The sequence below is a fragment of the Manis javanica genome, chromosome 3 (assembly GCF_040802235.1).
Source record: "Manis javanica isolate MJ-LG chromosome 3, MJ_LKY, whole genome shotgun sequence".
Classification (NCBI taxonomy): domain Eukaryota; kingdom Metazoa; phylum Chordata; class Mammalia; order Pholidota; family Manidae; genus Manis; species Manis javanica.
In genome coordinates this window covers 38,145,817-38,171,950 of record NC_133158.1, presented here as the reverse complement: position 1 = coordinate 38,171,950, position 26,134 = coordinate 38,145,817, and the positions used below count along the sequence as shown (strand labels likewise).

The following is a 26,134-nucleotide window of genomic DNA, read 5'->3' as shown; positions in this document are numbered from 1 at the left end:
AAATACTGTGGGAGAAGTCCCCCTTCTGTACTTTCTCAACAATTGAAAAGCTATTCTCACACGTTTACTTCTCAGTATGAACTTTAGAATGAACTGTCACGCTGTGAAAAGAAAAAAGAAAAATGAGCTTTTTCCTGGACTTACAAAAAATGTACAATTTTGAGGTGATGTAATCACAATGTCGAAACATTCCAAGGTCACAGTGTATTTTTATGCTTTATATTCTTTTGTTTTGTACATTCCTAAATTTATTTCAAGTTTGTCATTTTCGTTGCAATTTTTCATTGTGTATTTACCTTATTGCTGAGATGTAGGAAACCTATTGATTTTTTCACATTTGTCTTATGAGCAACTTACTGAACTCTTACCAGTTCTAATATTTTTAGTTCAATCACCTGCATGTTCTAGAAACACTGTCTATAATCATACTATAAATTTACAGTATCTTTTTTCTTCCTCCTTTTCAAATGTGTGCTCTTTCTCCCTATCCTCGCTTTCTGTGCACAAAAATGGTGAGGATATTAGCAGCGCAGGGGGCAACCCCATCTCATTCGTGACCTGAAGGCAAATGCCTCGGGCCTTTCTCCAGTAAATATCTGCTTCGGACCTTCCTTTGTTGTGTAAAGGGAGTGTCCACCTCTTTGTGTAGACTTTCCGACAGTTCCTTTAAGGAGCGAGACTGGATGAGGGATGTGAGGTTCTCATCGAATGCCTCTGGGGCACAAAGCCAGGCCGCTCTCCTGCTGTGACTTCCTGTGCCGCCTGCGTCCTGCATCCGGGGATGCATTGCTGTACTTAGGACATCACGGCAGAGGATTTGCTAATGCTTTTGCTAGAGTTCTGGCACTTCCGTGGGCTATGATTTTCTATTTTTATGCCATCTTTACATATCATTGTTGTGTCAGTCTCCAAAAAAACTGGTAAACATTTCCATCTTTTCCTCAGTTCTGTAATAGTTTAAATTACAGTGTTCCTTAAAGATCTGAGGAAATTTGCTTGCAAATCTATGGTATCTTAAGAGAATGGACTGCTCTCAATGTACTCTTTGATAATTCAAGTCAATTCTGGTTATTCATATTTTCCTAGAATATACTCTTTTTCATCGAGATACTTACAAGTCTTAGGACTCATTTATATATTGAATTTACCTCTTTTCTATCCATAGCTACATTTCTTTTCTCACACCTAATGTTGCATATTTGTATGAATTTTCTCCTCTTATTTCGTTGATTGGATTCCCCAAAACCACCTACTTTATTTGTATTTTCAAATACACTCTTGGTTTTGTTTATCAGTCCTATTTTGGGAAGGGTGTTCACTTGTTAATTCCTATATTTAATCTTTGCCTGCAGTCTACCTACCTGGTATTAACTGCCACCACTTTCGTTTGCATTTCCGTGATACATCTTCTCTCATCTATTTAAAATTTCCCCAAGTATTTAATTTTAAATAGGAAATTTAAAATATTTATTTAAAATTTAAGATTCCTGTATTTTCATTCAAATTTCCATTGTTTTTGTTTCTTTAAAATTATGGTTGCGTGTCATTTCTCTGCACATTTCCCTCTTCCCTTTCTTTGGAAATTCTATACTTAATTTCTAATCTGTAGTTTATTTTAATCTGTATTCCTTATCAGCACCAAGAGGGAAAGTACCTACCACATCTCCTAGAACAAGCTTTTCCTTCCATCCTCTGGCCTCTCAGATTCTGTTGGCTTCGCCTGGCCATTCTTTGAGCTTATGCCGAAAAACTGCTGAGCCCCAAATTCCACGTGATGGCTAGCTGGGGATTTCTTAGGATAGTACCTCAAAATTATTTTAGAAGCATTTTGTGTATGGGGAACTACAGGAACTCTACAATAAGTTTTGCCCACTCAAGGAAATTAGAAAGAGTTTGGAAATATTAAGCACAAAGAAGGGTTCAAGAACCTAAGCGGCCCCTCAGGGGAAGCGGTGTGGTGTGAGCGTCACCCCCTCCGCTCGCCCTGAAAGCGCGGGCCCCCAGTGAGAGGCAGCAGGTGGGGCACAGCTGCTGCGCTAAGCAGTCACCGGCTCTCAGCTCTCGGAGGGACTCTGCCGTTTCGCACCACCCACACCCCTGCCTGGCTACATGTGGTCCCCCCTCTGTGGCAGGCTGTGTGTGGGCCTGTCCTTCACGGCCTTTTCCCTGCCAGAGGCCTCTGGTGTTTCCTCCCTACTTGGACTTGATTATTTTAGAAACAGGATATAAATGTTTTTAATTTTAAAAAGAGACTCCAAACCACCTATCAACCAATCCAAAGTGTGCGTGACTCAGATCCCACTCCACTTGGCCTTTCTGCAGCACTCCACACACGCTGGTTGTCTTTTCAGGCTCCAGAAGTCCCAAACCTCATCCTGAAAAACCTAACACCCCTCCCTTCGCCCCCACACCCGGCTCCTGATTTTCCTCCTCTTCTGCACCCACCTGAGATAGTTAACACATCTCAGGATTCTGTCTGTCTCCCACTCCACCCATTTATTCTCCCCCACCCATCTCAGCATCTCCCAAGACTTCAACCATCACCTACATGCTGCGCCTCTAAGCCCAGGTCTTGCCCAGGCCCCTCTTGAGCACAAACCATGCCCAGATGCCGAGGTCCACCAGGGTGCTCCAAAGGGGCCCTAAGTGAAATAGCATGCAAGATGCAGGGCTCAGGGGAAAGGATTCTTGAAAGCAAAGATGACCCAGAGGTTGAACTGCCAAGCAGAGGGCCTCATTTACCTGCACCCAGCTGACACTGCAGTCTGACTGGAAGCTCTCCGTGGAGCTGTCTGGGGAAATTCGTCCACAGGGAATTGGTTCAGCTGCAAACCATTACATGGACCTGCCCCATGCCCAGCCCCAGCCAGGCCCGCCTGTGTTCTCTATCTCAAGGAGTGCACTGAACTTTCTTCCCACGTTTTAGTCCCTCCTGCTGGATTCCTTCCTCTCCCTCACACTCTCCTCCACCAGTGACCTGGATGGCCAGGCAGAATCACCTGGAATTATCAGAATCATCTATGAAACATTAAATATGCCTATGACAGATCTGCTGGATCAAAGTTTCTGGGGAGAGAGACAGATGACATTTTAAAAAAATGGCACACATTATTCTAATGATACAAAAACAGCCGCTAGACACAACAGCAGTCAATGTCATGCCTTAAACCCTCTAAACCCACGTCATCCTCTCCAGTCTGACATCATCATTCCTGCTGAGGCCTTGTCATTCCTCCCCCGGGGTATGCACACCTCCTCACCATCCCTGCCTTTGTGCTGTCCCTCTGTGTATCATGACCCACCTTGCTGATTATACTCCCAGCCAAACTTCCTTGAGTCAGTTAATGCCTGCCCCAGAAGGGCAGCCTGGTGCATCAGTTTCTTAGGAATACAGCCCACATTTACACAAGTACCGCCAAGCCCTGAGAAAGAAAATAACAGTTTTAATGTTTCCTCTACGTGTGTGTCTGCATGTCATTTTACGTGTGTGCAGAACGGGTATTATTAAAACATATAGAAATGACAGGCTCAAATGGTTGGGGGGGAACATCACAACCCATGATAACACACAAATGATTAATCCAAACTTTTTAACTGAGAGTCTGTGAAGGAGACCCAAGGATGAGCCAAAAATATGGATGTGCATTCGAACAGTTTTCTTGGGACAGAGCCCAAAACTTTCATTTAGATCACAAAGGGACCATAGCTGTTTTAGATTATTTAGATACACACTACACCAAGGGCCGGAGCCCCAGCCTGGCCTTCACTCTCCGTAACTCTGCCGTCTCTGAGGGAGCAGTTGGTCTGCCCCAAGCCACTTGGTACCATCTCCTCTGGATCCAGAGCAACACACACGGGTCACGCACAAGTGCCCCTGAGCGGGGCAGAGGACAAATTCCCTCTTGGACCCCAGTCTTTTCTGCTAGTTCAGGTAAGTAGGATATTTCTGGGCAGGAGAGGCAAAAGGGAGGAGAGAAAGAGGGAAGAGGGAAGGAGGAAGGAAAAAGTGTACACCCACCATATGACTATTAAGAGAAAAATTAAGGCATATTAGTTTTATTACAGGAAATTCTAGGCTAAAACTTTTTGAGTAAGTTTGAATTTTAAAAAATGGTTTCCATATCTTGTCAGGGTCTGGCAGGAAACAGAAGACACCCTCAAGCTGGGAAATTGAGGAGAGTTTACAGAAAAATAGTTACTGGGGCGTGGGCAGGAGGAGCAAGGAAGACCAGAATATCGGAGAAACCCCAGCCCCGTGTGAAGGCACACAGGCAATGAGTGAACACGCAGCCCGAGAGGGACGGCCATGAGATGGGGGGTGGCCTTCCACACAGGCAGACTGAGCTGGCCAGCAGCCACAGCAGGGCCAGGGCCAGGGGAAGACCCCAGCTCCACTCTCCACCCCCGGCACATCCCCACCATTTCTCCCACCCAGAAGCCAGAGGGCAAGGCTGTCAATTCATCAGCCTTCTGGGGCATAGAACAGGGTAGAGACACAGAGAACACATTTGAAGCACAAACAGAAAGTTACCAGCAAAACATCTGTGTGTTCTATTTTAAACGCAAGAGGAACATGGGAAGGTGAGCACTCTGTCCACAGCAAAGTCACAGTGCACAAAGCTCACCTTGTGCTGTACTAAACTGAGCATGCACCTCAACTCCATGGACCACTGTGCAGCCTTTGGAGTCAGTTATGCTGTTAATGCAGAAATGCAAATAAGTGCTATGGCAAACTTAGGTGGGCACATTACAGTCTAATCTGTGACTGCCACTACGTGAAAACGTTAGTACACATGTGCAAAAATTATATTTGCAGATGGTCTGGACTATGGGGGTCATGGAACATTTTCTTTTTGCAACATCTTTCTTAATTATTTTCATATTATCTTCCCAAGTCATCCCTTGTCATGCAATTTTGGCCAGTTCCTTACGTTCACTGAGACTGTTTCCTTACCTGTGAAACAGGCTAGTAATACCTCTTGAGGTTGTCATGAGAATTAAATGAGCTCCCCAAAGCCAGTGATGGACATAAAGAGCAAGCACAGTGACAGCCACAAGAGCCGGGAGAAGCAGCTTACCCCAGGAGGTGCCCTGAGGGGATGGGACCACAAAGTCCAGCACCATGACTTTCTTTCCCAAAATGGCAGCTTCCTACAAAAGAAAGCAACATGTAAAGAGCTGCTATTTTCCTGACAATCCCCCCATTTTTCTTTCCCCTTAGTGAAAAGACTGTGTCCTGTGCTAATACAGTCTTCTTTGTATTATTAAGCAAGCTATTAAAATAAAAGCTTGGGCAGTGACATCAAAATGTGCTTTTTTTTTTTTTAAAGAAGCAGGAGAAATGCTTATGGCAATCACCAGGAAAATGATCTTTGGGTCTCTTTTTTTTCATACCTGAGCACATGCGAGGCCACCTGAACCACCGCCAAGGACAATGAGGTCAAAATCGTATGACGTGTCTTCCTGAAGGAGCTTCTGTAACAGGCCACTCTGGTGTGCCTATGGTTGACCAGAGAGAGCAGGGCATGACTTGTTTTAAAGCTGTTTATTTACACCCTACATTTAATCAGCACAATTTCTGTTTCAAAAATCTAGAGTCAACCTATGATCCATCTAAGCTGGAATTATAAACTTATCTTGAATGGTGTTCACCCGAGGTCCCAAGAGTTAGGAAGAGTGAGTGAGTGAGTGAGTGAGTGAGTGAGAGAGAGAGAGAGAGAGAGTGTGTGTGTGTCAAGGCCTGCTGGTCCAGCATGCGTCAAACAGCCCAGAGGTCACAGCTTTACACCTACGTCAGCCGAGGTTATTTTCCTTGGTCTGTTCACCCAAACATAACCAAATGCAATAAAGTGGCCGACTACCATTTTTGAAGATCCTCTATATTTTGGTCACCTGAATCAGGCTTTATGTTAACATCATAAACATATCTGTGTGCCATCAGCAGAGCACACACTTTACATTCTTTCATGGTTTCTCATAAATCAACCTAAATTTTTGCAGCTGCCTGGTGAACTTCCTATACAACACAAACATTTAGCTTTTTCCTTTCAGCAGCAGTTCACAGGTTGGCTCTGCACGCTATTCTCGTGTTCACTTGGCCCTCCTTGTGAAGCAGCTTAGATGAGGTCAGAGGTCCAACATGTGACTCAGCAAAAGTTTTCTTTATAAAAAGACCATGGGTGCACCATCCCATGACGCTGGCCTTAGAAACACCACACTGGAACCAGCTCATCCTGGGAGGCGCAATGGAAGGCCCATGTCACAACTGCATTCAGCAGATGCCTCATCGCCCACTGAAGGATGGTGGCCAGAAAGGTTTCCAGCACATTCTAAAGAGGCCTCCTTACTTTTAGATGCCCTTAGAAAAATCTGTCTCCTAGCACCTGCCATTGAAGGAAATGCCTTTCAGTTTGAAATAGGACTGATGTCTCTGCATCTGCAGATTCATCCTCTGACATCATTTTCCAGGTTAAGATTGGCAACACCAGCACTTCCGAAGGCCTTTCAGAGCTCTGATTATGGTACAAGCCACCATGTGAACTGGGTTACAGCTTCCAGAGCTAATAAAGCATGCTCTACTAGACAATGATGCTGGTTACAAATTAACATACAATGCAGACAGTCTTTTTTCCAAGAGAATTGTAACTTCAATTAAAATTTCAAATATGAGTTATCAATCACTGACTACCACCATACTGCATACTACCATTTGCAGGAATATAGGACAGCAGCATTTTAACAAAGGTAACAGGTTATAAGCAGAGACCTTACTTAATGAACATCAATTTTTATCTGTCACTGCTTAACTGGATGACTTCTGTTCATTTCTGCATTCTAGGAACCAAAAAATCAAAGGCCATAACCCTTTACAAAGCTCCACAGGATTAGCTTTGACAGGCATTACATTTACCCTAGACAAGCATGTTAGCATTGAACGACACTAAACCTTAAAAAGCGAACAGGCCTTGTTTCTCTCTCCATCAAGAGCCAGAGACCAGAGCTCCAGGTAGCCACATACAGTCTGGTAACCTCACTCAAAACTCAACTTCTAAAGGATGAGTTGGTAGAAAAGCTAATTTCCCTTAGAGCAAACCAAGGTAATCTAATAACCATCCTATACACTTTTCGACTAAACCACTCCTAAAACCCATGTTCTCCCCTTTCAAATATTTTTCAAATCAAAATTTAAACAAACAGCATTAAGAACAGATAACATTATTTTACCTGGAAAGTTTGGTCACATCCACCCACATGCACTTTATTCACAAAAATATTGGGCACGGTTCTCTGATTAGTGATCTCCGACAGTACTTCTTGAACATTGGCCCCATCATCTGAAGAATTAACAATTAAATACATTAAAAGAATGAAAGGGTTCCAAACCTTTGTGAGTTGAACTGAAGTGTCACAACACTCAAATGCTCACATGTGCAAACCCATAAAAGGTCAGTAGTTATATATGAAAGTATTATGTAACTTATGAAATGATGACTCAAGGGGAAAACACCCAGGTTTTCAAAGGAAACCTTAAAGAGTGAAGACCAGTTTACTGATTCCTTTTAAAATAAACCCTTTGAAATTAGATTTTGATGCATAATTCAATGACTAATGCCAGGACAAACGATTTGATCTTTAAAGAGCAAACATCAAGATAAGAGTCTGCTTCCACAGGAATAACTCAGCAAATATTTCCTATAATGATATTTGAATAATCTTTATGATCATAGTCTACAATATAATCTCCATCCCTAAAAATATGAGCAGGGCATGACTACTTCAGACTACCCTATTTGGTATACTCTTTGGAAAAGTCTCAAAGATTCTACAACACTTCATATATTAAGGCAACTTAGCTAAAAGGAGTTGGTAAAGTCCAGTGAAGGCAGAGATTAAATATTTTTCTGTTCACTCCATCTCCCACCACTGCCATTCACATGCATGTGTAACATCCCCAATTAATATATCAATGCAAGCACAGATGACAAGAATTCAAAAGTATAGAACTCAAAAATTTATGTGTTCCCCCTCAAGGGTAATACAATCAGGACATAGGGATGGATTCTTTTCACATATTACGGCCTAATTTATTTTGCTAGGAAGTTAGCAGATACATTTGAAAGTAAAGTACTTCAAACATAGCAGCTAATACATCTTCCTCCCACTCCCTCCCCCCAAATATGAAAATTATATAAATAAAAAAATCTACACCAATTATTTGTCATACAGAGATTCATTTTCTGCATGGCTGAATGTAAACAAAAACAGCCCTGCTAACTCAGAGACAAGAGTAAAATGCAGCAAAGCAAATGCGAAGAAGTCAATCTCATTGGCATTATAAACACAGGATGTATTAACCATTCTACTTACCGACTCGATCAAGTTCCAAGACATTACATTCAACTCCCAAGGAAGAAAAGAGTTCTTTGACCTGGAACAAAAATTCACCTGTTTTACTCTTGCAAAGAGTCAACAGTTACGAAATGTGGGCATAGTAATAAGCGATGTCCAAAATAATTGTCCTGTTCTCTGAACTGCAGCCTAAGTGGTATTTTGAAGCCCACGTACACTGCCTCGGCCCTCAAGGAAAGCCTAGATCTTCCACTGCCAGGCCCGAGGGATTAGGTGCTCAGCAGACCTGCTCCTAGGTGAAACACATAGAGCTAGTGAGAATTTCTAAAAAAGAACAATTTAAAGCCCCTGGGAATTTTCCTAAGGGTGCACAGCAAATGAAGAAACATTTATTCACAAAAATCTTTTAGATGTCAGAGCAGGGAGAGGCTAAGGGAGTAAGACCACGACCTCCCCAACGCTACATGAATGTGGCCAAGAGAGTGAGGCTGCCTCCCTTTCGCCAGAATGGGCGGGCCACCGGCACTTCCCAGTCTCCCCACAGCTCCCAGTGGCAGAGGTCACGTCCCTGGTAAGTGTGACCAAATGGGAGCTCCCTTCCTCCACCTGGCCCCCACTCACAGATTGAAGGCTCTGTGCTAGGCCAGAAATACTGGGGCCCCAATCACTCTCACCCCAGCCCACTGGAAGGGTGATGTCCCAGGCTGGGAAATGTGAGCCAGGAAGACCAGAGGTTACTACTCCCACCTGAGCTCTGCTCATAAAGCAGGGTTCTCACTCCACGAGAATCAGGTCACTGTCCCTACCCCTTGCTCTGGAGCAACATCTCAAAGATTCTGCTCAGGGGAAGAGGTAAACCATAACATTAGAGTGCTCCAAAGCTCTACCCAAAGAAAAACTTTATTTGAAATAGATGGTGGAGAAATTCGAGTCTAAAGGCATCTTTAAAACACTGGAGGCTTTGGAGGTCAGCAATGAAGGGGAGGTGATAGCTTCATTAGAGCAACAAGATAAACCGTAAGCTAGTGCGTTTACAAGAGAGAGAAAACCACAGGTTGAAAGTGAAAGGATGGAAAAGATACTCCACACTAGTAATAACCAGAAGAGAGCAGGAATGGCTTCATGGATACAAGACTAAATAGACTATGTCAAAATTGTTAGAAGAGACTAAAAATGGCTTTATATTTCGTAAAGGACTCCATATAACCAGTAAATACAATTATAAACATACCCACCAAACATGGAGTCTCAAATATCTGACGCAAACGCTGACCAAATTGAAGAAACTGACAGAGGAGACGTTAACATTTCACTTTTGAAACAGGATAGAACGACCAGACAGAGGATCAGTAAGGGCCAGAGGACTGGAAGAACACCACAGACCAAAGGGACCTAACAGACTACAGAACACTCCACCTAACAAAAGCAGGATACACATTTTCTCAAGTACAGATGGAACATTCTTCAGGACAGGTCATATATGCTGGCCACAGAACACATCTTAATGCAACTAGAAATCAATAGCAGAAAGACAAGTACAAGTATGTGGAAACTAAACACACTCCTCAACAATGGGTCAACGAAGAAGTCACAGGGGAAGCTAGAGCATATCCTGACAAATGAAAATAAAAATGCAGTGATGAAAGGAAAATCTATAGTTACAAATGTTTACGTTAAAAAACAAAGATCTTAAATCAACTCCCTAACTTTACACCTTAAGAAACTAGAAAGAAAACACAACTGAACCTAAAGGTAGCAGAAGGGAAGGAAGTACATTAAGGTGAGAGCAGAAATAAACAAAATAGAGAATAGGAAAACAATGGAAAAAAATCAACAAAACCAAGAGCTGTTCCTTTGAAAAGATTTACAGAATGGACATAATTTTAAGTTATACTAAGAAAGAAATGGAGAAGACTAAATAACTAAAATCAGAAATGAAATGGGGACCATTACACTGTTTTCACAGAAATAAAAAGGATTATAAGACAGTATTATGAACTGTACATCTACAAATATGATAATCTAGATGAAATGTTTAAGTGCCTAGAAACACATGCCCTACTAAAAATCATAAATAAATAGAAAATGGGAACAGACCTGGGACCACTAAGGAGACTGAGTCAGTAACCAAAAGCCTCACAACCAAGGAAAAGCTCAGGGCCAGATGGTTTCATGGTGAATTTTACCAAACATATAAAGAAAAATGAACACCAATATTCCTCAAGCTCTGCCAAAAAACCAAAGAGGGAACATATCTAAACTCCTCCCATGAGGCCACCTAAGCCAGACTACAAGAAAACTGCAGACCAATATCCCTGATGACCGCTGATGCAAAAATCCTCAATGTAATAGTAGCAAATAGTGGCCAAGAAGGATTTATTCCTAGAATGCAAGAATGGTGCAACATACAAAGAGATCAATGTACCATACCATATTAACAGAATGAAGGACAAAAAAAAACACATAATCATCTCAATGGATGCAGGAAAAGCATTTAAGAACAGTCAACCCCCCTTCACAATAAAAACCCTCAACAAACTAAGAACAGAAGGAAACTACCCCCAACAAACGAAAGGCCATATACAAAAAGCCCACAGGTAACATCATACTTGATGGTGAGAGACTGAAAGCATTTCCTCTAAAACCAGGAACAAAAAAAAAGAGTGCCCACTTTCATCATTTTTATAGTACTAGATAGTACTATAGTACTAGAAGTCCTAGCCAGAGAAATATGGGAAGAAAAGGAAATAAAAGGCATCCAAATTGGAAAATAAGTAAAATTATCTCTATTCATTGATAACATGATCCTACACACACAAAATCCTAGAGACTGCCAAAAAACTATTAAACACACAAAATCCTAGAGACTGCCAAAAAACTATTAACTAATAAACAAACTCACTAAAGATACAGGACACAAAATCATCTCACAAAAATCAGTTACTTTCCTATATACTAACAATGAACAATCCCAAAAAGAAGAAAAGAATTCCACTTACAATATCATGAAGAACACCAATGAATAAACTTAATAAGAAGCAAAGACTTGTACACTAAAAACTACAAGTTGCTGAAAGAACTCAAGCTTCCACCAGTAAATGGAAAGATCTGTGTTCATAGCTTAGAAGAGAATTAATATTGTTTACATATCACTATTATCCAAAGTGATCTACAGACTCAGTGTAATCTCTAACAAAACCCCAAAAACAGACTTTGCAGAAATAGAAAAATCCATCCTAAAATTCATGTGGAATCTCAAGGAAACCTGGAATAGCAAAAAAAAAACCTTGAAAAAGAACAAAATTAGAGGTCTCACACTTCCTGATTTCAAAAATTGCTACAAAGCTGCAGTAGTCGAAACAGTGTGGTACTGTAATAAAGATAGACATAGAGATCAATAGAAGAGAACAGAGAACCCAGAAATAAAGCCTCACATATAAGGTCAAATGATTTTGACAGTGTTGCCAAGACCATTCAATGGGAAGGGACGATCTTTTCAATGAATGGTGCTACAAAAACTGGAGGGATTATCCACATGCAAAAGAATGCAACTGGACCCTTACCTAACACCATATGCAAAAATTAATGAATCAAAGATGTAAATGTAAGAGCTAAAACTATAAAACTCTTAGATAAAAACATGAGGCAAAAGCTTTTACAACATTTGATTTGGCAAGATTTTTTTAATGTAAGACCAAGGGCGCAATTAACAAAAGAAAACAAAGCAATTATACCTCATGAAAATTAAAAACTTCTGTGCATCAAAGGACAGATCAACTGAGTAATAAGGAAAACCCCAGAGTTGCAGAGAAAGTTACAAATCATATATCTGATAAGAGACTCATATCTAGAATATATGGAGAACTCATAAAGTCAAAAAAATATAACTGAATTAAAAAACTCAGAGGGCGGAGCCAAGATGGCAGGGTGAGTAGAGCAGCGGAAATCTCTTCCCAAAACCACATATATCTATGAAAATATAACAAAGACAACTCTTCCTAAAATAAGAGACCAGAGGACACAGGAAAACATCCAGACCACATCAACACCTGCGAGAACCCAGCGCGCCTTGCAAAGGGGGTAAGATACAAACCCCGGCCCGGCGGGTCCCGAGTGCCCCTCCCCCCAGCTCCCAGTGGGAGGCAGAGGGAGCCCAGGACTGCTGAACACCCATCCCCAGCCATCCGGACCAGAGCGCAGACACAGTGCAAGCGTGGGGCCCTGGATACTAGGGAAACAGGGCAGAAGAACGATGAGCGGGTACCAGAGGCTGGCGCCGGAGGACTAAAGAAAAGCGAGCGGCCATCTTTTTTTTGTTGTTGTTGCTGTTTTGTTGTGGTGAGTGCTTTTTGGAAGTCTTAAAGGGACAGGGACCCCAATACTAAGGAAACAGGGCAGCAAGACCGGCGAGCGGGTATCGGAGGCCAGCACCGGAGAATAAAGAAAAACGAGCAGCCATTTTTTTTTTTTTTTTTTGGTGGTCGTTGTTTTGTTTTGGCAGGTGCTTTTTGGAAGTCTTAAAGGGGCAGGGCGGGACACCTGGTCCAGAGGTAGGGAATCCGGGGATCTCTGGGCACTCTAATCCCCTGGGCTGCAGGGAGCACGGAGGCCCCTTACGGAGATAAATAGCCTCCCGGCCACGCCCCCTCCAATGCAACTCAACCACTTTGGAGTAGCAGTCCGAGCCAGGTCACACCCAATGCAACAGCGGAGATAAACTCCATAGCAGCCGGGAGGAAGCAGAAGCCCTGTCTGTGCACAGCTTCCCAGCACAAGCCACTAGAGGTCGCTATTCTCCCAGTAGAGGAAGGCCACAAACCAACAAGAAGGGAAGTTCTTCCAGCCGTCACTAGTCCCAGCTCTGCAAACTATTCCTATCACCATGAAAAGACAAAATTACAGGCAAACCAAGATCACACAGACACCAGAGAAGGAGACAGACCTAACCAGTCTTCCTGACAAAGAATTCAAAATAAAAATCATAAACATGCTGACAGAGATGCAGAGAAATACGCAAGAGAAATGGGATGAAGTCTGGAGGGAGATCGCAGATGCCAGAAAGGAGATCACAGAAATGAAACAAACTCTGGAAGGATTTATAAGCAGAATGGATAAGATGCAAGAGGCCATTGATGGAACTGAAACCAGAGAACAGGAACGCATAGAAGCTGACATAGAGAAAGACAAAAGGATCTCCAGGAATGAAAGAATATTAAGAGAACTGTGTGACCAATCCAGAAGGAACAATACCCGTATTATAGGGGTACCAGAAGAAGAAGAGAGAGGAAAAGGGATAGAAAGTATCTTGGAAGAAATAATTGCTGAAAACATCCCCAAGCTGGGGGAGGAAATAATCGAACAGACCACGGAAATACACAGAACCCTTAACAGAAAGATTCCAAGGAGGACAACACCAAGACACATAATTATTAAAATGGAAAAGATCAAGGACAAGGACAGAGTTTTAAAGGCAGCTAGAGAAAAAAAGGTCACCTATAAAGGAAAACCCATCAGACTAACATCAGACTTCTCGACAGAAACCCTACAGGCCAGAAGAGAATGGCATGGTAAATTTAATGCAATGAAACAGAAGGGCCTTGAACCAAGGATACTGTATCCAGCACGACTATCATTTAAATATGATGGCGGGATTAAACAATTCCCAGACGAGCAAAACCTGAGGGAATTTGCTTCCCAAAAACCACCTCTACAGGGCATCTTACAGGGACTGCTCTAGATGGGAGCACTCCTAGAAAGAGCACAGAACAAAACACCCAACATATGAAGAATGGAGGAGGAGGAATAAGAAGGGAGAGAAGAAAAGAATCTCCAGACAGTGTATATAACAGCTCAATAAGCAAGCTAAGTTAGGCAGTAAGATACTAAAGAGGCTAACCTTGAACCTTTGGTAACCACGAATTTAAAGCCTGCAATGGCTATAGTACATATCTTTCAATAGTCACCCTAAATGTAAATGGACTGAAGGCACCAATCAAAAGACATGGAGTAACTGAATGGATAAAAAAACAATACCCATCTATATGCTGCTTACAAGAGACTCACCTCAAACCCAAAGACATGCACAGACTAAAAGTCAAGGGATGGAAAAACATATTTCAGGCAAACAACAGCGAGAAGAAAGCAGGGATTGCAGTACTAATATCAGACAAAATAGACTTCAAAACAAAGAAAGTAACAAGAGATAAAGAAGGACACTACATAATGATAAAGGGCTCAGTCCAACAAGAGGATATAACCATTCTAAATATATATGCACCCAACACAGGAGCACAAGCATATGTGAAACAAATACTAACAGAACTAAAGGAGGAAATAGACTGCAATGTATTCATTTTAGGAGACTTCAACACACCACTCAGCCCAAAGGATAGATCCACGGGGCAGAAAATAAGTAAGGACATGGAAGCACTGAACAACACAGTAGAGCAGATGGACCTAATAGATATCTATAGAACTCTACATCCAAAAGCAACAGGATATACATTCTTCTCAAGTGCACATGGAACATTCTCCAGAATAGACCACATACTAGCCCACAAAAAGAGCCTCAGCAAAATCCAAAATACTGAAATTCTACCAACCAATTTTTCAGACCACAAAGCTATAAAACTAGAAATAAATTCTACAAAGAAAACAAAAAGGCTCACAAACACATACAGGCTTAACAACATGCTCCTAATTAATCAATGGATCAACAAACAAATTAAAATAGAGATCAAGGAATATACAGAAACAAATGACAACAACAACACAAAGCCCCAACTTCTGTGGGACACAGTGAAAGCAGTCTTAAGAGGAAAGTATATAGCAATCCAGGAACACGTGAAGAAGGAAGAACAATCCCAAATGAATAGTCTAACATCATAACTACTGAAACTTGAAAAAGAAGAACAAATGAGGCCTAAAGTCAGCAGAAGGAGGGACATAATAAAGATCAGAGAAGAAATAAACAAAATTGAGAAGAATAAAACAATAGCAAAAATCAACAAAACCAAGAGCTGGTTCTTTGAGAGAATAAACAAAACAGATAAGCCTCTAGCCAAACTTATTAAAAGAAAAAGAGAATCAACACAAATCAACATAATCAGAAATGAGAATGGAAAAATCATGACAGACCCCACAGAAATACAAAGAATTATTAAAGACTACTATGAAAACCTATATGCCAACAAGCTGGAAAACCTAGAAGAAATGGACAACTTCCTAGAAAAATACAACCTTCCAAGACTGTCCAAGGAAGAAACACGAAAGTTAAACAAACCAATTACGAGCAAAGAAATTGAAACGGTAATCAAAAAACTACTGAAGAACAAAGCACCCGGACCGGACAGATTTACCTCAGAATTTTATCAGACGTATAGAGAAGACATAATACCCATTCTACTTAAAGTGTTCCAAAAAATAGAAGAGGAGGGAACACTCCCAAACTCATTCTATGAAGCCAACATCACCCTAATACCAAAACCAGGCAAAGACCCCACCAAAAAAGAAAATTACAGACCAATATCCCTGATGAATGTAGATGTAAAAATACTCAATAAAATATTAGCAAACAGAATTCAACAGTATATCAAAAGGATCATACACCATGACCAAGTGGGATTCATCCCAGGGATGCAAGGATGGTACAACATTCGAAAATCCATCAACATTATCCACCACATCAACAAAAAGAAAGACAAAAACCACATGATCATCTCCATAGATGCTGAAAAAGCATTTGACAAAATTCAACATCCATTCACGATAAAAACTCTCAGCAAAATGGGAATAGAGGGCAAGTACATCAACATAATAAAGGCCATATATGATAAACCCACAGCCAGCATTATACTGAACAGCGAGAAGCAGAAAGCATTTCCTCTGAGATCGGGAACCAGACAGGGATGCCCACTCTCCCCACTGTTATTTAACATGGTACTAGTGGTCCTAGCCACGGCAATCAGACAAAACAAAGAAATACAAGGAATCCAGATTGGTAAAGAAGAAGTTAAACTGTCACTATTTGCAGATGACATGATATTGTACATAAAAAACACGAAAGACTCCATGCAAAACTATTAGAACTGATATCGGAATACAGCAAAGTTGCAGGATACAAAATTAACACACAGAAATCTGTAGCTTTCCTATACACTAACAGTGAACCAATAGAAAGAGAAATCAGGAAAACAATTCCATTCACAATTGCATCAAAAAGAATAAAATACCTAGGAATAAATCTAACCAAAAAAGTGAATGACCTATACTCTGAAAACTACAAATCACTCTTAAGAGAAATTAAAGGGGACACTAACAAATGGAAACTCATCCCATGCTCGTGGCTAGGAAGAATCAATATCATCAAAATGGCCAACCTGCCCAAAGCAATATACAGATTTGATGCAATCACTATCAAATTACCAGCAACATTCTTCAATGAACTGGAACAAGTAATTCAAAAATTCATATGGAAACACCAAAGACCCCAAATAGCCAAAGCAATCCTGAGAAAGAAGGATAAAGTAGGGGGGATCTCACTCCCCGACTTCAAGCTCTACTATACAGCCATAGTAATCAAGACAATTTGGTACTGGCACAAGAACAGAGCCACAGACCAGTGGAACAGATTAGAGACTCCAGACATTAACCCAAACATATATGGTCAATTAATATTTGATAAAGGAGCCATGAACATACAATGGCGAAATGACAGTCTCTTCAACAGATGGTGCTGGCAAACTGGACAGCTACATGTAGGAGAATGAAACTGGACCACTGTCTAATCCCATACACAAAAGTAAATTCAAAATGGATCAAAGACCTGAATGTAAGTCATGAAACCATTAAACTTGTGGAAAAAAACATAGGCAAAAACCTCTTAGACATAAACATGAGTGACCTCTTCTTGAACATATCGCCCTGGGCAAGGAAAACAACAGCAAAAATGAACAAGTGGGACTATATTAAGCTGAAAAGCTTCTGTACAGCAAAAGATACCATCAACAGAACAAAAAGGAACCCTACAGTATGGGAGAATATATTTGTAAATGACAGATCCGATAAAGGCTTGACATCCAAAATATATAAAGAGCTCACACGCCTTAACAAACAAAAATCAAATAATCCAATTAAAAAATGGGTAGAGGAACTGAACAGACAGTTCTCCAAAATAAGAAATACAGATGGCCAACAGACACATGAAAAGATGCTCCACATCACTAATTATCAGAGAAATGCAAATTAAAACTACAATGAGGTATCACCTCACACCAGTAAGGATGGCTGCCATCCAAAAGAGAAACAACAACAAATGTTGGTGAGGCTGTGGAGAAAGGGGAACCCTCCTACACTGCTGGTGGGAATGTAAATTAGTTCAGCCATTGTGGAAAGCAGTATGGAGGTTCATCAAAATGCTCAAAACAGACTTACCATTTGACCCAAGAATTCCACTCCTAGGAATTTACCCTAAGAACAAAGCAATCAAGTTTGAGAAAGACAGATGCACCCCTATGTTTATCGCAGCACTATTTACAATAGCCAAGAATTGGAAGCAACCTAAATGTCCATCGGTAGATGAATGGATAAAGAAGATGTGGTACATATACACAATGGAATACTACTCAGCCATAAGAAGAGGGCAAATCCTACCATTTGCAGCAACATGGATGGACCTGGAGGGTATTATGCTCAGTGAAATAAGCCAAGCGGAGAAAGAGAAATACCAAATGACTTCACTCATCTGTGGAGCATAAGAACAAAGGAAAAACTGAAGGAACAAAACAGCAGCGGAATCACAGAACCCAGGAATGGACTAACAGGTACCAAAGGGAAAGGGACTGGGGAGGATGGGTGGGTAGGGATGGATAAGGGGTGTGGGAGAAGAAGAGGGATATTAAGATTAGCATGCATGGCGGGGGTGGGAGAAAGCGGAGGGCTGTACAAGACAGAGAAGACAAGTAGTGATTCTACAACATTTTGCTATGCTGATGGACAGTGACTATAAAGGGGTTTATAGGGGGGACCTGGTATAGGGGAGAGCCTAGTAAACATAATATTCTTCATGTAAGTGTAGATTAAATGTAACAAAAAAAAATGAAAGAGAAGGGTAATTACTCCCTGATAGGATAAAACTAACTGTAAATCAATGATTAATGCATGCTTTAAATATCCTTAATTTTGATCACTTAAAGGGTGTCAGATGATCGGCTATTGAGGTACACTTTTCTGATAATATCCCTTTCTCTTAAAAAAAAAAGCAGTTCCTGTGTGGTGACCTCCAATGAGTTCTACACAATGGTATAAAGGGCATATCAAAGTGTGGGCAAAGGGTCTGTTTTGGCTACCCAGAAAATGAACTAAGATACAATATGAAGAACTTCCAACATCAGCACTCTCTGGAAGAGTCATACCAGAAGATGATCATCAAAAAACCTCAACAAAGATCCAGGCGATGCTGCAGTTGTAGCTGCATTCATCCCACCGGTTCCTGGACTTGCCATTGGGATGAAGAAGGAGATATCCAAGCTGGCCTGGGCATACAGTAAAACAACAAATTTGACTGGATCTATACTGTTGGAACTCAACCAAGAATTGGGCGAAGTGCAAGTTGTAGCACTCCAAAATCTTACAACCACAGACTATCTACTGTTAAAAGAACATATGGGATGTGAACAGTTCCCAGGAATGGGTTGTTTTGATTTGTCTGATTTCTCTCAGACTGTTCAAGTACAGTTGGACAATATCCATTATATCATTGACAAATTTTCATAAATGCCTAGGGTGCCTAACTGGTTTTCTTGGCTTCACTGGAGATGGCTGGTAATTATAGATCTGCTTTGGTTATGTAACTGTATTCCTATTATGTTAATGTGTGCGCACAATTTGATTGGTGGTTTAAAACCTATACATGCTTGGGTTGCTCTACAAGAAGATATGTCAAAGAAATGGTCAATCTTCCCATGTTTTCTTCTGTCTGCTACCTCTATAGCTTTTCTCTTCCTTCCTGGTTGCAACCCTTGAATGGAATTCGTGCCTCGTGTCGAATTCACCAAGTGTCATGATTCCTCCAGGTGGTAAGGATACCTCGGGACAAATGCTGGGTATGGAAGCCACAGGGCATGAATCTGCAGGGAAGTGAAAAGCTGGCCTTTTCAAACAATGTGGCTTCTCTCTCACTTACCAACTTTACATTTCCCTGTATGGCCCCGGAGGATGACTGGTTAGCCAGAGACGGGTAAGATTCCTCAAGGGAGGAGCAACCTAAGACAGGCACAGTCGCAGGGGGGCCATCAGGTGAGAAATTGGGGATCAACAGAGGTGAGGCTTAGAACCTCACCCCCCCTGTTTTGAGAGAAATCTTTTGCATCCGCGGATGTTTTGTTGCCCTTGTCTGGTTTGGATTGGCACTTAGTCTACAGGCACACACCTGATCATCTACATTTGCTCTCTTACAGCACTAAACTATGTTTTCTACCTTTATCTTGCATCTACCTACCACTTCAGCATTTTATTAAAAAAATAATAATAATAATAATAAAGGGAGAAATGTGGGATTCACATATAAATCAAGTATAAAAATCAAATGAATATTCATGTTTGACCTGATTGTTTATAGTTCATAATGTGTGATCAAAACCGAAAGTTTTTGTGATGACTGCCCTTGTACTGTTCATCATGTAAGAACTTATTCACTATGTAAGAATTTGTTCACCATGTAAGAACTTGTTCGTTATGCTTCAGAAGATTGGAGACTGACGAAAATTAGGCTTGGGTGGATTAATGATTGTGCATTGAGCATTGACTCCCCTATACAGAATTTTATTGTTGTTAACAACCATTTGATCAATAAATATGAAAGATGCCCTCTCAAAAAAAAAGAAAAAAGTGAAAGTGTATAGACTTAGGCTCTAGAGCCAGAGAGGGTTTGATCCGATTTCTGCCACTTACTGGTTATGTGGTCTGGGGCAGTTTCCTTAAACTCCAAAGGTCCAATTTCCTTGAGTGTAAAATGGGAATGATGTTCACACCTGCCTCACAGAACTATTATGAACTATTATGAAGCTCGAGCCAGTGTGGATCACAGGGCATGTGGTGAGTTCTTAAAAAATGTAAAATAAACCATTAAAAAAAAAAAAAGTAAACTAGGCCTACATGATTAACACAATAAAGACATGGGCTATGCTGAGGTACCTTCGTTTATATGGGAAATATTCAAACATTCCAGGCCAAGTTGCTTTTGACTTTTTGAGCTTTGATTGATTAATTTTGGGTCTTTTTAGTGGACTTTCTGCCCTTTTTCTCTTTCCACCCTGCTCATATGTTTTCCTGCCTAACACAAGTAAGCATCAGTATTATAATTTTAAGAATATTTTTCAAATAAAGTTTCATTTATTTAAAAAAACAAAAAAAAACTGACATGCATCCAAAAATGATATTAGCCATTAACAAATGGCCGATAAGGATATGATAGATACTCACCATCACTAGCTAACAGGGAAATGAAATTAAAACCACAATGATACCACTTCATACCCAACAGGATAACTCTCACCAAAACAACAACAGAAACCCCAGAAAACAACTAGTGTTGGCAAGGATATGAAGAAATTGGAACCTTTGTGCACTATCTGTAGGAATATAAAACAGTATGGCCACTGTGGAAAACAGTGCGGTGGTTTCTCAAAAAGGTAAAAATATAAATACCATATGATCCAGCAATTCCACCTCTGGGTATATACCTAGAAGAACTGAAAGGAGGGACTCAAACAGGTATTTGTACAGCCATGTTCAAAACTGCAACATTCACAATAGCCAAAAGGTAGAAGAGACCCAGGTGTCAATCAACAGAGGACTGGATAAATCACAGGTGGTCTACATAAAATAGAGTATTATTCAGCCTTAAAAAGGAAGGAAATTCTGACAGGCTACAACACAGACAAACCTTTAAGACATTCTGCTCAGTGAAACAAGTCAGTCACAAAAGGACAAATACCGTATGATCTCACTTATGTGAGGAAACTAGAGTAGTCAGATTCACAGAGACAGAAAGTAGAACAGTGGGTGCCAGGGGATTGAAGAGGGGGAACAGGAATTATTTTGCAATGGGTATAAAGCTTCAAGGTGAAAAAAGTTTGTGGGTGGGTATGGTGATGGCTGCACAACCTACATGTACTTGCTGCTACCGAACTTTAAAATCATTAAACTTTATGCGTATTTTATACCAAAAAAAAAAAGCTAATCAATGTATGAATTAATTTTCAGTCCACAAATGTTATGAATTTAGGATTAGGGGAACATGGCTTAAGGTTAATGTGGGAAAGGGGATAAAAAAAATTAGGGTGTTTTCTTCACTGTTAGTTGGGCCATTGACATGTAGCCAATTTTAATAGTACGTAACCTCCTGACTATTCTAGCCGCATCCACAGAGTCTGCTTGTCCTATTGCTAGATTTCAGATCAGAGATCTGACCCTTTCACTCCTCTCAAAAATCTGAGATGACGTTCCTTTGCCTACATCACTTAGTCCACACTTACCAGTGAGCATTTTCAGATCTCCTCGATAATGACTTTGAAACTGAACTTCCAGGCATTTTACATTTTATGCTCTTGATTTTTTTATAAACTCTACATTCAACTATGCTATTTTCATTTCATCATCTCCTATCTTTGCTTATACTGATTCCTAAGCTAGATGTTCTTTCTTACCTACAGACACCTAACTTTTCCCTCAAGGACCAACTTAAATATAATTTCCTGACATTTTTCTGATTCTCCAGATGAGGAATTGTCTTTGTCCCTCATTTCCACTTGTTTTTCACAGGCACTTCTTTTTGTACGAGAGCTGGGTGATTACCGCTCATTAGACTATAAGCATAAAACATAAAATTCACCTTGGGAGGCAAGACCACAGTTCATTTATTTTTGTGTCCCCCCAATAACACTTGATGAATGACATTAGTGGTCACATCAGGGAACAAGCCTCTCTCTACTGGACTCTGTACAGGGAAGAACAGGTATGGAATGTGGTGTCTAGTTTGGGGTGAAACAGTAAGAAGTTCATGGTCAAACCACTCACAATTGAATTAGTGAAGGGTCGCATGTAAAAATAAATGATACAGATACATAGGGAGTGGGCTGCTTGCCCAAGCAAGAAAAACACTCACGTAAAATACTCTAAGATCGGTTATCTAAGTAGAATCAGGGTTCTTAATTCTGTGCATTAGGGCAACACTCATTTCCAGAACTGTGAATGTTTCAGGGAGACAGATTTTGGCTCAACTTTTTAAACAAATTCTAATCCCCAGAGCTGTCCAACTATGTAAAATGATTGCAAGTAGTGGCCACATTATTGAAATGTTAACAAACACAGGATGGAAGGGTCATTCGTCCTAGATTTTCCACACTGGCAAAGATTTGACTTGAATGATCTAAGACCATTTCTTCATTTAACCAACATTACATGTCTGACACTATTCGGGGCCCCAGTGATACAGCAGTGGGCAGGCACAGTTCTGATCTCTTGGCTCTTTCAAAGGATAACTTTAAAAAATCTGAGAAGACAATGCCTGGAACCAACACATATGTGAGAACCTGATGGATGATGAGTGAGTATTCAATTCAGTACAAAGAAAATGGACTCTCCAATGAATGAAACAGGGACAAATGATATGTCATAAAGAAATAAGCAAACTAGATCCCCAGTCACATCATCATTCCAGGTGGAATAAAAAAGGTGGGTGTGAAAAGCACACTCAAAAAACTTCAGGAGCTAAAACAGGAGAGTATCTTTAGTACCTCAGAGAGTAAAAGCAGATTTCCTAAATAAGATACATAAGCATAAACTACAAAAGGAAAATAGTGATAGAATTGGTTGCATTAAACTTGAAAACTTCAGTTAACCAAACAATCCCGCAGAATGAAAAGGAAAGCCAAATCTGGATATTTCCCAATAAACAGAACCAAAGGATTAGTGTCCAAATATATAAAGAATGCCTACAAATCGCTACAAAAATAAAACCTAATAAATAAGCAAAAGATCTAAACATTTAGTAGAAAAGGAAACTCGAACAATCTGTAAACACATGAAAAGATGTTTGAGTTCATCAGTGAAATGCAAAATTAAAACCACAAAATACCATTTCATAACTCCCAGAATGGCAATATTTATATCAAACTGCTGGCGAGGACATAGAGCAAGGTGTGCTATTATGTTTATACACTGCCAGTGAGAGGGTAAATTGGTATAACTGCTTGGAAAAGCATTTTGGCATCACCTAGTTAAGGTAGAAATCTTGCATCCTCTATGGCCCAGCATATCAGTTTCAAGACATCAACTCTAAAGTAAGTCCTGCATATGTGCACTGGAAGATATGTGCAAGAATAGGAATAGCCGTATTGTTTTTAAGAGTGAAATATAAGTAGAAACAGATTTGCTGAACTGTAGTATGACACATCCCCAGATTATGGTTTAACAAACCACAGCTACATATACTAATATGCATGAATCTCTAAATCTAACTTAAGAAAAAATATTGCAGAGTACTTACACATGATTCTTACATAGGTACCAAACAGGCAAAAAAGAATAAATTATTATTTAAGGATATATGTGCATTTGGTAAAACTGCAAAGAAAAGCAAGGAGTTTTGCATAGTGGTTTTCCCTGGGGGAGGGAGGACTAGTAATCAGGAAAAGAGATCCAAGGAAGCTTCCAGAATCAGAATACTAGTGTTGATTTGTTATTCTTTACAATGTAATGCATGATGCTCATGTTTCATGAAACAATATATTAAGGCAATGTAAACCTAAAAACTTGAAAAACATTCTACAATTTCATGAACCTACCTCACCCAGCAATTCATGCTTTTGCATATTTCATATATTATTTCAACTTTCTCACAATGTGAAAAGCATAGTTCAAAATACTGAAAGTCCCTATCATACAGATGGGTTTATCTTCCAAAGGTTCATTCCTGAGTTTTTAAACTTAGAACCAGTTTACCCATAAAATAATACTTGATACCCAGCCACCCTGTCCCCACCATAAGTTAACAGCGTGCAATACAGCTGAATTACCCGTCACCTCGTACTGAGACTGGGACCGTGGGTGTAGTCAGAGTAGGGTGAGGGCCTCCGGAAAAAGACCCCTACCCAAACTTCATATTAAACAATTAAACAAAGACAGAGTCACATTAATTCTCTAAAGTAAAATATCAAACTAAGTATATAAGCATTCTTCAGTGAAGATTAGCTAAAACTAAAAAGCCAGGAATAACCTGGCCTGGAATGTTTGAACATCCCCCAGATAAGAAAATACCTCAGCATGGCCCATGTCTTCATTGTGTCAATTAAATGAGGCTATTGTAAAATTTACTTTAGCCTGCTAAGAGGCCAAGTTTATCTTTAACTTTACCCAGATGCTGCTTTTCCTCCTCCAGCTCTAATCAAGTCAGTAACTCAGCTCACCTTGAAAGCAAAACAAGCAGCCTTGACTGATATGCTCCCAAACCAAGAACCTGCTATTCTGAGAAAGCAGTAAATTTCTTATGTTCATAACTCCGCAAAATAGTCTGAAAAACCGATAAGAAACTTAGTGTCCCTTTGAAAATAAACACTTAGAGACCATCTAGTAGATCCACATCCCTAGCTCGTGGTCTCTCGGCTGCCTATACACCGCCTAGACAACGCACCACCACGGACTCTCTTGTCCCCTCCTGGCGTAAGCAGAGAGCTCTGTTCTTTCACTTTATCTCTAAATAAAAGCCTGTGTACCTTGCTCTCCTACCTTGACTGTTTGTGAAGCTCATTCTTCGGCTTCGTGAACAAGAACCCCGGCATCAGTACCATTCTCACACTGCTCATTAGGTTCATTTTATAAGATGTGGAAATTAGGACTCTTAAATCCTGTAACCCGGTTAAGGTCACCAGTTAGCAAGTGAGATCCCTGAATCCTGCTCTACTCTATTCCCAAGTCGTGGCCTCTATTCGTACTATTATCAGGCCAAAATTTCCTAGAAATCTCTTTTATTTTCCTGATAAGCTGTTGATGAATAAGCCAACTCCAGCTAACAGCGAGGAAGGAGAGGAGGAGCGGTTAACCCCGCAGAACAGGTAGGCGGAGCTTAGGCGATCTGGGAGCTCGGGTCGGCTGGGCCGCGTGGCCGCCTCTCCCACAGTGCCGAGCAAAGGGATCCGGCCCTGGCTTCATGTCACCAACCCCGGGAAGGGCCTCGAGTCCCGGCACGCCTGGCCTCGGGGGTCTGCGCCCAGGGGCAGCACCGCGGCGCCGGAGGGAGCACCCGCGGGACGCCGGCGACCCCAGCCTTCCAGGCTCCCGCGACCCCGCCCCGGCCCCGCCTACCCGCGTGCTGTGCGGGCAGTAACTCTTGCTGAAGACCATCACTCGGTTGCCCTCGATGAGGCCTAGGAGGCGGCGCCGCAGCTCCTCGCGGGCCTCGGATGCGCGGTTGGACCCAGGGGATGACAGGCGGGCCCGGCGCCCGGGAGGCGATGACTTGGGCGCGCCGCGGACGCTGCCCAGGCGGCGGTTGGAGACGGCGCCCACCTTGACCGGCCCGGGCGACGTCTGCGCCCGCGACGGCGGCGGCGGCGGTGGCTGAGCCAGGGTCTCGGTGTCGCTCCCGGCTGGGCCGGGCCTGCTCAGAAACCAAGACGCGGGCGGCAGCGTCCGGACTGGGGTTGAAAGCGGGAACCACGAACACCGCCCACGCCCTGCACTCGCCGCAAATCAGCCGGAAGGTCGGCGGCGCGGCGCCGCCCCGCCC

At 41.4% G+C, this 26,134-nt stretch overlaps 1 protein-coding gene across 2 annotated transcripts in view; it reads right to left on the bottom strand.

Moving 5' to 3' along the window:
- TXNRD3 (thioredoxin reductase 3) overlaps positions 1-25,898 on the bottom strand; it is a 62,778-nt gene extending 36,880 nt beyond the window's left edge. For both annotated transcript variants that reach the window (XM_037024008.2, XM_073231158.1), the window contains exons 1-6: positions 25,711-25,898; positions 8,368-8,428; positions 7,225-7,334; positions 5,395-5,499; positions 5,079-5,151; positions 3,303-3,422 (exon numbers count right to left, since the gene is read on the bottom strand). In XM_037024008.2, coding sequence (XP_036879903.2) covers positions 3,303-3,422; positions 5,079-5,151; positions 5,395-5,499; positions 7,225-7,334; positions 8,368-8,428; positions 25,711-25,749 — 508 coding nt within the window. In that variant the 5' untranslated portion in view covers positions 25,750-25,898. The remainder of the gene's footprint in view (positions 1-3,302; positions 3,423-5,078; positions 5,152-5,394; positions 5,500-7,224; positions 7,335-8,367; positions 8,429-25,710) is intronic.
- Positions 25,899-26,134: the final 236 nt, after the last annotated feature.